Here is a 12721-nt window from a genome sequence, read left to right on the forward strand (position 1 = left end):
AAAAAAAAAAAAAAAAAGAAATAAAATATGCCAGAAAATTTCTTTACAAATGACTATAAACCAGCTAAGATTTAATTAACAAGGATATAAAGTATAAACTTTCTCCAATGTGAACTAGATACAGCAAATAGTTGATCACAAACTTTAAGTCAACAGCAAAACTTCTATATAACAGTAAAAGCTGCTACACTTCCTGTAAGAAACATTTAATCTGTTAGAAAAAGTTTTTTTTTTTTTTTATTTGGTTTGGTTTTTTCGAGACAGGGTTTCTCTGTGTAGCCTTGGCTGTCCTGGAACTCACTCTGTAGACCAGGCTGGCCCTGAACTCAGAAATCCGCCTGTCTCTGCCTCCCAAGTGCTGGGATTAAAGGCGTGCGCCACCACTGCCGGCTCAGAAAAAATAATTATACAAATGGTAGATTTGTACAACTGAATAGCATACGGTCAAACAACAAAATAAATTCTCTGTGTGAAGATACACAGAAGAGCAGCAGACTATATATAATCTGGTGTCAATTTTAGAAACCTGGCTTTCCCCCTAAAAGGCTCCATAGGATTTTCCATATATGCAAAGAGCTTCTGACAGGGCATAAAGGTAAATGGGATATAAGCATTTGTTATCAGTACATCTATCTATACCACTCTCCAGGAATTCCCTTCTAAAGGTTACTGGAACGACTACATGTAATATGCATACAAAGTCTTTGGCATAGTCCATAGCAAATAAGACATTTAAAAATTTTAAAGGTTACATATAAGAAGTTAAGCAGGCAGAATAGAAATTATGTGCTCTAGGGTGACACATATTGCAAGACAATCATATAAAAGTTATTAAAAACTCCAATATATTGAAATTAGTAAGGAGTGAGTCCTTAGCGGGGTATTTCAGTTGCAGGGGTATCTAGAAATGTATGGGGACACTGCTGTCATAACTTGTGTGTACAACAGCAATGTATTATAATGTGTAAGACAATCCTCACAAGAATGAAATTATGTGAACTCAAATATGAATAATGTCAAAGGTAGGAAATCCTGAACTAGAGCAGCAGGGTTTTAACAACCAGCTAACAAGCAAAAACAAAACAGAAGAGCCACATGCTGAGGTCCTTCTTGTCATGTGGGAACCATATTGTGGCGCTAAGGGCATTTATCTTTTAACCAAGGAAATGGCATTTTGGTATATTAGGCTAGGGCAGTAGCACGTAGCCTTCCTTGACATGTATCCAATTATTTTATGAAATCAGAACTACTTTTCAGAAGACATGCCATGATCTAGTTTATGGCTAGAAAAGAATGTGATAAGGGCCTCCAGGTGGAATTCCAAAGCTTTAGTCCAAACCAGGTAAGCAAGCAAGCTGTACTCTTTAATTAAAAGTGTGGGCAGGGTGCTGGAGAGATGCTTTAGCAAGTAAAGTTTGCTGCTCTTGCAGAAGACTGGGGTTCAATTCCCAGCACTCACAAGGTAGCTCACAACCATCTGTAACTGCACTTTTAGAGTATCTGATCCCCTCTTCTGGCCTCCTCAGGCACCAGTCACTTGATGTAGAGATGTATGCAGACAAACACACAAACCAAATAACAACTTAAAAAGTAAAAAAGAACATGGGTCAGAATGCCAGTTCCACAGGTGATGAGTTTTCAGGTTTGTTGGGGAGGGAGAAAACAAAATGGAGAACCTCTCTATTCTTAATGCCAATTATATCAAGCATACAAAAACTTATTGGGAAAATAGGAAAAAGCCCTTTAAGGAATGCAATGATATGCAGGGTACAGTAATGGTGCATGGCAGTAATAAATGCACTCGGAGCTAAAAGCAAATGGACTGATACAATTTAGAGGTCAGCCTGGTCTAGATAGTGAATCCAGACCATCCAGGGCTACACAATGAGACTGACTAGAAGGGGAATAACCCAATAAACAAGGTAAATATGCTGATTATTAATTACAAGAACATGCTGTAAGGGAAATAAAAAACAAAGATTCCTAGTCATATTTATTAGTGACAACAGGACAAGAGACATGAACATGAAAAACACCAGTGCTGGTATGGAAAGTACGTCAGTGTAGCCCCATGGAGAACACGCTGTGGTCAGAGTTCCATCGCCCTGTAGCCTTGTACTGGATACATTTGCCAACAGCCTGGAAAGTCAGTCCACATAAAAACCTGCACCTCAATTGTCATGGATCATTACTCCCCACACCAAAATGGGAAACATAATGCAAATATCTACCAACTGATTGATATAGGAAAGAACTATGGAAACATGCTACAAAGTGGATGAACCTTAAAAACATCATACTAAGAGCTGGTCACGAGCAGCCAAGCAGCGAATCCTTACTTACTCAGGTTCCAGTCAGAAATTGTGTCATCATCATCAATTTCATCATCATCATCCTCTTCTTCCTCAATCCCATCCTCCTCATGCTGCTGAGCCACTGTCCTCGAGCGATGAAACCGTGGCCGTATATCCTGCTCACTATCCGGGATGGTCTCATCTTCTTCAACATCACCCTGTTATTTTAGACAGAAACTTTCAGTGGCTATTCTATTTTAAGCTATTAATATGGGTTGTATGGGTTGAGTCACACACAGGATTCTGGAGTGTATTTCTGAGTGAGAACTATTCCCTTTTGCAGGAAACAGGTCCCTGTGAAAGGGACAATGGAATATATGACACTTGCTAAGTTAGCAGGCCCTGTCAACTATTAGTTGGTGCAGTAAGAGTAACCTGAATCAAATTCACAGTGTATTTAAATAAACCCCAGAGAGAATAAGATGGACTTAAAGAAAACAAAGTACAAATAACAACAACAACCTCAAAAAACTTCAAATAGTTTTGGTCAAAGTAAATAAAAGAAAATCCAAAATCTCTGTCAATTAAGGTATGACTTACTGCCATGAAAATTCATTCTTGTTCATCATCTTTGAACATTTATAGCCTATTATATGTAACAGGGAGTCTTTACCTAGGGTCTATCCTAAGTAAACATCCTACTGATCAAATTCAAAGCTTTATTATCAATCTAGATATTATCCTCTATAGTCAGAGAATGATTTCCTTACCTTAAGCAGGATAATATCTATGTCTGAGTACTTCATGCCATTCACTAGCACAGGAATCAACCTAGAAAGAATTCATGAAACAAAGACCTAAATACTGACAGTTTTAAGTTGTCTTTAACAACTTTATCTATAATATATAATTAATATAATTATAATATATTAATATATTATAATATAACATATGTAATATAATTGATATAATTAATTAAACCAACAAGAGGCAATACAGTCTTTCAGAATGTCCAGTGCTATATCACTGCCCCCTCCTCCCCCAATAACTCAAGGAATACAAGCAGGTTAAGTTTAAGAAACTTGGTCCAGTCAACCTTAATGCTCAAAAAGTTCCAAAATGGAAGACCAATAGTAAGTAGTAAACATTGCAATTATGCTTCTCTGTCTAGCTAGGGCTTCAGGACTTGGCGTCCTGACCTCCACACACCTGTTCTGACACCTGTGCAACTGCCCTCCCCCCCAAGATAATCCTGAAAGTATACTGATAGTGAAAATGAAGCAACTTTTTTAGAAACCCTCTATATGGTGCGAGGATGCATGCTGAGAGTCTGAGTGTGCTGAGTGAGGACAGGCTGCTCTCGGAGCAGGACACTTACTTTGGCAGATGCCTTACAAGTACATCTTTGCATATTGGCTGTTCAGCCAAAGTCAGCCAGAATTCACAGGCCTCCAGAGCTACATTCTCATCTTGGTCTTGGGTCCTCTGCAGCATGTACTGTGAAGAGAATCCATATTGTTCATCAGCTTCATCTGGACAGTGACTCCCTTACACTGCAAATCATGATTTCCAACCTATGCTTCTCTCTCTTTTTTAAAGCTCCCTATGTGCCTCTAAAACAAGGTTAAAATTTAAGAACCACTGCTTAAGGATGAAGTTTTTATTTGTATGTATTACTGATCTGCTTCTGTGCACAGGATATAAAAGGAAACTGCTGTATTTTCTGACATGTCAATGTTAATCAGAGAAAAGCAAAAATAACTCCACATTATCTTCCTTAAAATAAAGAATTTAAAAATAACAAGCTGTCTCTTGTAGACACTTTTTTTTTCTGTATTTTAAAGTGATATATAAGTCAATCACTTTAATTTGGAAAGGTGTCAGATTTTCCCCCCTTTTTGTTCTTGTCTTCTGCAAACAGGATCTTAGCATGGATCCCATGTTGGCCCAGAGTTCACCATGTAGCCCATCTGGATTCACACTTAAGATCCTCCTTTTGTCTCCAAAGTGCTGGGGCTATAGTTATGCACCACTACTCCCAGCTCTAGCATTCCTTAAGTACAATTTGTAGTTTCAACAAGGTGTTTTATCATGACCTCTGAACACACTGAGCTGAATATACTCACGTCACTCTCCATTGTGCCTGGCACTAGAATCAAACCCAACTGATATATTTCTAGTACACACTCTTTTTTAGACTGAAACACACTATATGGCAAAATATGGAAACAGTCACAGGCCTGCTCAAATATAAAATTAAAATATTAAATGCATATTAAAATATTAAATAAAATTAGGATCCTAGGTGTGACCTATACCAAGTGATAAAACTTTAAACTTTCTAAGTAGCTTCAAACTCTTAACTTTTCAACCTATTATAGCTGACTTCATAGACAAAACAGACTCACAGACACAAAATTCTATACTTCTGTCAATAGAAGATGCTGCATAATGTGGATGTCAGCATTTTTTCTAATACATTTTAAAAAAGATTTATTTATTAATTTAGCATTTATGGTATTGTATGTGACTGCTTGTCTGCAAGCGTGAGCACCTTGTGTACAAAGTGTCCATCGAAGTCAGGAGAGAATGGACTCTTTGAACTGGAATTACAAGCAGCTGTGAGACTATGAATGCTAGGAATAGATCCCTCAACTGCTAAACACTGAACAACCGCTCCAGAGTCTACCATACTGTAACTCCATTTCTAAGAGACCCACTCTAACCACACAACACACAAGTCAGGCTGACAATATACTGCTTAAAGCACTTGGAAAGCCATATAATAAACAAATAGGACTCTATTTAGCAACATGAAATTAGAAGGTAGAGCTTGACTCTAGCTTCCTTCATCTATCTTAGTCCATCAGTTAACTAGTACGTCTTCTAGTCAATTGACTTCAACTAGACAAGAACTGAAAAACCTTTAAAATCTACAATGGTTTGTTGGATCCAGTCAGGCTTTCTCTGTGAAGTCCCTGCTGTCCTAGAACTTGCTCTACAGAGCAGGCTGGCCAGCCCCTCTAGTGCTGGGATTAAGGATGTGCTCCACCAGCACCTTGCCAATGTCCTTCTTTCTTAGAAACCTCAACTTTCCGGTAAGTCACAAAATCAGACGAATCATATTGATAATGAAACTACAAACTGATAATTCAATTCAATTTTTAATTTTATTTTCTAACAATCCAAAAATACATCACCCAATATCCCCCAAATTCCCGTAACTTGATATACCATTTTTAATGAGAATTTCCTAGTTATAATGATCAAAACCTAATCTCTATGTTTAAATAAATAATTCTTCCAATAATATCTTAAATCTCACAAAAGAAAAAAAATGGCCAAGAGGATTTACAATTTAAAAATAATCATATCTTTTTATGTGCCTTCCCTCAAAGGTGTCACATAGAAAAACAAGAAAATTTTATCTTTACATTATTTATTTTGTGCCAAATATTTCTCTTAAGAAAGAAATGAGGTAACAGTGTCTGTGTGCTTGGTTACCTCAACTATGTTGTGCATGTGAGGAAGCAGGCGATCCATCCGGACTTCAAGCAGCATCACGAGCGCCCGGCACACGTTCTTCCGCACCTCTGCTTCCTCATCACCAGCCAGTGCAAAGAGGTTCTGTTGGAGGAGAAATACATGTCCTCTCCTAATTAGAATTTCCCATGCATTAAATAAAAAGGTTTATTTTTAATAGAAAATTAACAGGGTACAAATGACTGAACTGGAAGCCTGACATAAAACATTTGACAGCTCAAGGCCAGAAGGAGATCCTACAGACTTTGCTTCAAAAAAACAAACCAACAAACAACCTCCTAAGCCCAGAATTGCCTTACAATTAATGGTAAAACAGACAAACTAAGTAACTGTGGAATGGCAATTGCCAAAGATCATAACTGTGGTATAAAGATAAAAAGCCATTCTATTTTCTCCTTCTTGATTTTTTTGAGAAAAGGTCTCTTTTGTGTATTGCTGGCTAACCTGGAACTCCTTATATGTATGTATATGTCTGGGGGTTGCACATAGTACAAGTGCCCACAGAAGCCAAGAGTGTGTCAATCCTTGGAATTGGAGTTAAAGGTGGTTGTGAGTGCTGGGAATTAACTCAGGTTCTCTAGATGAGTGGTACATGCTCTTGACATTAAGCCATCTCTAGGCCTAAAACACCATTCTTAATAACAGCCTGGTTTTGTGTGCAGGGTATATGCATGTAAGTGACGTAGGTAAGTAAGTACATGTATATGTGTGGAGTGTGTACACATGGAGACCAGACGTATACCACAGCCAATCTATACAATCACCAAATCTTCCAGACATTGGTTAGCCATCAAGCTTAAGGGATCTTCCCTCCTTTTTAACCCACCCCAGTGCTGGGGTTACAGGCACACAATGCCATGCTTGGCTTTTTATGCTGAGTGCTGGGAATCTGAGCTCAAGCCACATTACAGACTGAGCCATCTTCTCAGTTGTTTAGCTGTACTTTAATTTTTTTTTTTTTGGTTTTTCGAGACAGGGTTTCTCTGTATACCACTGGCTGTCTTGGAATTCACTCTGTAGACCAGGCTGGCCTCAAACTCTGAAATCCAGCCTCCCAAGTGCTGAGATTAAAGGCATGCGCCACCACCGCCCGGCTAAAGTAATTTTTTAAAAAGTGTTTTAGTTTAGTTTTTTTTTTTTTTTTTTAAAAAAAAAGAAAGATTGTTGGATGTGCCATCCTAGCAGTCTCAAAGCTAAGGAGAAGTTCCAGGCCAGCCTAAACTAGAGAGTCAGACCCTGTTTCAAAGAACCAATCAACAAACTAATCAAACAAACTAATGTATCATCTGGGCTTAAGTGTTCACTTCCCTATTGGAGTAGCAGAGGGAGCGGGAGAATGGCGTAACACTAAATTGCTGCTATTCACCAAGTCAACTACCAACTAGTAGAGAGGAAAGTGAACAATAACCAAGGTACAAACTCCTGTGCTGATTCTTACAAACTCCTCTAGAAGGCTAATGAGTGGGAGCACATAGACAACAGAGTAATATATACAATTGTAACAGCCCAAGATACTATATTATTCATCTCATAGATTAATAATTAGCAGGGGTTAAAAATGTGCCACCTGGAGAAGGAGTTGAGACTAGCCTTCATGGAATCTTAGGTACACACTGATACTTTTTGACTATAACAAGTTTTCACTAAGACCAAGCCAACATTTTAGGGTGGGCACAGAACTAGTACCCTCTGGTTGTCCTGTAACCCCATCACTTGAGAGATGGGAGGTGGGATGATCAAGAATTCAAAGTCATTCTAGGATACACATAATGAAACTCCAGGAAGAGCTGAGAGTTGGCTCAGTGACTAAACATGTGTGCTGTGTCCAAAAGTCTAGAGATCTGAGATTTATCCCTAGGACTCATCTTTTGTTTTGTCTTCTTAAAGTGGGGGTTGGGTGGGTGAGGAGAACATGATGTAGTGATACTCATTTGCAATGCCAGCAACTCCTACAGTGAGCTGGGTGGTAGAAATAGGAGAAGAGTCAGGACAGACAGCAGTCTGCAGCAAAGTAGCAGAAACAAGAAACTCAGTCTCAGCAAGGAAAGCAAGAGCTAGAAATTCTTAAACACAGCTGGGCAAGGTGGTGAACACCTTTAGTCCCAACACTGGGAAGGCAAAGGGAGGCAGATCCATGAGTTAAGAGGTCAGCCTGGTGAATTCAGAAAGAAGCTGTTGAGAAAATTAAAATGACTCCACCCTTCTTAGAATTTCAGCTTTTATACTTGCTGTAATCAAGAAGAGGTTATGAAAAGGAATTGTTCTGTTTATGGATCATGGCCAGATATTATCTTAGTCTCTTTCACTAATCTATCATGATACCCGCCAGGACATCAAGTGGCAGAATGACTAAGCACTTCTTCTCCCACTGAGGCCTGACTCAGCCCAACTAGGGGAAGGGGATCCAATAGCAGTCAACAGTCAGAGACAGCCACACCACCTCCAATTGTTAGGGGACCCACATGAAGACCAACCTGCACATCTGCTACAAATGTGTAGGGGCCTAGCTCCATCCCCTGTATTCTCTTTGGTTGGTGGTTTAGTCTCTGTGAGCCCCCAAGAGCATGATCTTATTCTTTCTGCATTTATGCACTAAGACGGTATTTAGCATTTAAGAATTAATAGCTTTCTTGACTCCTCTATATTTATAATGTAAATCAATGGAAAAACAGAAAGTTATTCCTAAATGGTCTGGCCTGTATACTGAGGCCATTTCAGACCACCAAGCAACGCGCAGTTAACAGCCAGGTCAACTGTTATGTAGCTGTTCTTTTAGTATGTACCTTTGGATTGTTACAGGCCAACTACATCTAATATTAGTAAATATTTTGTGTTTGCTTGCTTCAAATGTTACTCATGATCTAGGAAAATCATGCATGTACAAACTGAATGGTGTATTGAGGAAGACTTCTAAGTAGTCAAGCTAGGAGGCAGAACTACATATATTCACTCCATAGCTCATATCTGGATCACATTTCTAATGTTCTATCACATAAAGAATGCTTTTATTTTTCAGCTAGGAAAAATTAAATATTGTATAAATTTTAATCCCATCAGCAATAACAACCATTTGTCTAGATGCTGCAGTTCCAGCACAGGGAAGCCCTCCATGGGCAGCGACAAGTCTTACCTCAATGAAAGAATCAATGTGTAGCATGAGCGCTTGAGTGCGACTGATGATGAACTGATTGACACATGCAACAGCATGAGACCTAGAAACCAAGGTACACATTAGCATATGCTTACTGTGATTACAAGCTCAACATGCATCTCTAGAGATACTATGGTGTCTGTCTGTACCCACTAAAGTCTAACCAGAGTCTATAGAACACCAATGACTCAGTAAGCAGGAACTGCAGTTGCAGAGCAGCACCAGCATCTAAAAAAGAACAGCAGAATAGTGCTGAAAATAGTGCATCACTATTCAAAGTGATGTAGCCATTCACTTTGATTTAATTTTCTTTTTTTTGTTTGTTTGTTTGTTTTTTTTTTCAAGACAGGGTTTCTCTGTATAGCCCTGGCTGTCCTGGAACTCACTCTGTAGACCAGGATGGCCTCGAACTCAGAAATCCGCCTGCCTCTGCCTCCCAAGTGCTGGGATTAAAGGTGTGCACCACCACTGCCCAGCGACAAGTGAGATTTTTAAACCAAAGTGGGAACTTCTATTTTTTTTCTCCTATTTTTGAGACAAAGTTTTTACTATGTAGCCCCAGTTAGTTGGCTTCAAGCTCAAAGACCTACTTGCCCCCCAAGATCTGGGATCAAAGGTGTATGCCATCATGCCTGGCAAACAGATTATTTTAATCAATGTGTTAGTTTGATGGTTTGAATGAGAATGGCCTCCATAGGCTGATATATTTGAGCCTAAGATGCTTAGTTACCAGAAAGTGGAACTGTCTAAAAGTAGTATTAGGAGTGTAGCCCCGTTGGAGTGGGAGTGGCCTTGTTGGAGAACATGTCACTAGGGGTGAACTCTGAGGTTTCACAAGTCCACACCAAACCCAGTTTCTCTCTTTCTGTCTGTGCATCAGGATGTGCTACTCTCCTGCATCTGCCTGCATGCTTCTTGCCAGGACAAGGACTAAACCTCTGAAACTGTAAACAAGCTGCAAATTAAATGCTTTAATTTATTTAACCTTTATGAGAGCTGCCTTGAGGATGGTTTCTCTTCACAGCAATAAACTAAGACAGCTAAGGAAAACATGCTATTTAAACGGAATCTCAACCTCCAGAGAAAGTTCTGAACCTTTGGGTTGTAACCCCTTTGGAGGCCAAACAACCCTTCATAGGAGTCGCGTATCAGATACCCTATATTTCAGACATTTACATTCTGACTCCCAACAGTAGTAAAAACTACAGTTACAAAGTAGTAATGAAATAATTTTATGGTTGGGTCACCACAATATGAAGAACTGTATTAAAGGGTTGCAGCATCAGGAAAGTTGAGAACCACTATGCTGGAGACATGTGGTGGTCTGTTCCCAGAAACCGGGATTCACATGAAGGCTGAGATACACATGCAATGTGAGACCATACTGAACAACATCATAAGGTTATCTTATAGAGCAGGAGATAGATCCGTAGACACCCACAGATTAAAAAAAAAAAAGCTATAATAAATAGAATAAAAAAAATAAAACTATACCTTCATATAGAACCACAAAAGACCCTAGGATAGGCAAAATAATTCTTAGCAAAAAGAGAAATGCTGGAGGAATCACCATTCAAGATCTTAAGATATGTTACAGAGCCATTGCAACAAAAACTAACAAGCTCTATGTAGTGGCATCTAAATGCAAAGCCTGAACACTGGAACTGCTACAAAAGAACACAGGTAGTCCCTTTGTAAATGATTAGTGGAGGAAAAGACTTCTTGAATAGGATTTGACTTGACCCAAAATAAAGGTCGATAATTACTGACAGGTGGTACTTGATAAAATAAAAAGCTTCTGCATAGCTAAACAATCATTAACTAAGTAAAGAGGAAGCACACAGAATGGAGGAAAATGTCTACCAACTACACACAGGAGGATTAATATCCAAAGTATATATAAAAAAACAAACAAAAAAATAAACCTATCACCAAATGGGCTCTTAAATGAATTTAAAAAATAAATGGCAAAGAAACACCTAAAAACTGCCCATTGCCTCTAGTAATTAGAAAAGTAAATCAGAACAACTTTTGAGATTTCACCTCGCCCACTCAGAATGGCAAAGCTCAACAAAAATCTACAACAAAAGTTGGGAAGAATGTGGAGGAAAAAGGAGCCCTTATTCATTGTTGTTGGGATTGCAAACTGGTACAGTCACTACAGAAAAGGTTGGGAGAGGGATCAAGAAGTTAAGAATGAGTTTACCACATTACCCAGCTACAGCACTCCTTGACACAGGCCCAAAGGAATAGAGCTCCTACTCCATAGACACTGCTCAGTCATGTTCACTGCTGCTCTACTCATAATTAGGGAATGGAAACCACCTGGTACACTTACTATCCAGCTTTCAAGAAAAGTGAAATCATAAACTTACAGATAAATGGACAGAACAAGGAAAGATCATATTGAGTGAGGTAACTCTAACCCTGAAAAGAACTGAAGTCATGGGACCTAAGTTCAACCTACCATTGCCCCAGAATGAAGGATGATTAATTCTGGGAGACAATTTCAGAGAGAACAAAGGCTAGATGTTTACAGGCAAAGGTAGCAGGGTCTCTGTGCAGTAAGAGAAATATATAAGGAAAATCTGGCCCCTGATCCAAATCCATCAGCTGAGAATAACTCTACAGTATTAAGGTCACACCACCCGATGGCCGCAGGTGGAGTCACCTTTGGAGCCAGCTTACAGACTCAATGCTGAAGCTCCAGGAGTATGTGACATCTACAGTTCTGTCCCATCAGCAAGGTGAGCAATACTTAGCAGGATTTAAGAGTAGCAAAGGAGTTCCAGCTGTGCAGATCTCAGTGCCTGGGTTGTTTCCACACTGTCAGGAAGATGGGAGAACCAGAGCACAGTATACAAGGTGAAGCTTGGTAGGCAGAGAGCCCCTGGAGTGCAATGAAGCCTAAGTGGAGACACTCAATAAGCTTATAACCAGAGAAAATGAAAAGCTAAGAGCCCCCTGGTACAACTGTCCTCCTCACAGTTTGCATATCCCTGGCATGCTCCAATTCAAAGGCCCAGTGAGACTCTACACGGTCTGTCCTATTTCTTCTTGAAGTTAGCATTTTTACTTTTTCATATTTACTACCTTGCGTGTATCTGTGTATGTATTCCCATCACTGGGCAATTTTAATGCCCTCTAACTCTTTTCTAGTACAAAACTTCTAGTAAAACTTCCTTTTTTAAAAACATTAATTTTTTCCCCCTGTATTACTTGTATGGGTGCTTTGCCTGCATGTATATCTGTACCATACACACACAGACATACACACACACCATCCACATACCGTGTGAATGCAGGCCTGCAGCTCAGAAAAGGGTATCAAAGCCTCTGAAAAGCAGTTGTGAGCTGCTATGTGGGTGCTGAGAATCAAACCTGGGTCCTCTACAAGAGCAACAAGCACTCAAGTAACTTAGCCATCTCTCCACTCCAAGTTTTTTAAAATCACGTGTATGTGTATTTGTATGTGTACAAGCAGGTGACTGCAAGTGTCCTTGGAGTGACACATACACGTGATTTTAAAAAAACTAGGGTGTCACACCTTTCTGTCTGTTTGAGACAGGTTTTCTCTGTGTATCCCTGACTGTCCTAGAACTAGTTTTGTAAATCAGGCTGGCCTCAAACTTGGGAGATCCACCTGCCTCTGCCTCCCAAGTGCTGGAATTAAATGCGTAAGCTACCACCATCCACTCAAGTTGTCACATCTTTTTTTTTTTTTTTTTTTTTT

General features: G+C 39.4%; 1 protein-coding gene across 4 annotated transcripts in view; it reads right to left on the bottom strand.

Moving 5' to 3' along the window:
* The window catches only part of Tnpo1 (transportin 1), an 88772-nt gene that overhangs the window by 22790 nt on the left and 53261 nt on the right, over positions 1–12721 (bottom strand). For all 4 annotated transcript variants that reach the window (XM_031360417.1, XM_031360419.1, XM_031360416.1 and 1 more), the window contains exons 7-11: positions 8968–9049; positions 5799–5921; positions 3673–3791; positions 3065–3125; positions 2344–2512 (exon numbers count right to left, since the gene is read on the bottom strand). In XM_031360417.1, the coding sequence (XP_031216277.1) occupies positions 2344–2512; positions 3065–3125; positions 3673–3791; positions 5799–5921; positions 8968–9049 (554 nt within the window). The remainder of the gene's footprint in view (positions 1–2343; positions 2513–3064; positions 3126–3672; positions 3792–5798; positions 5922–8967; positions 9050–12721) is intronic.

This window comes from Mastomys coucha, unplaced genomic scaffold (genome assembly GCF_008632895.1).
Source record: "Mastomys coucha isolate ucsf_1 unplaced genomic scaffold, UCSF_Mcou_1 pScaffold8, whole genome shotgun sequence".
Classification (NCBI taxonomy): Eukaryota; Metazoa; Chordata; class Mammalia; order Rodentia; family Muridae; genus Mastomys; species Mastomys coucha.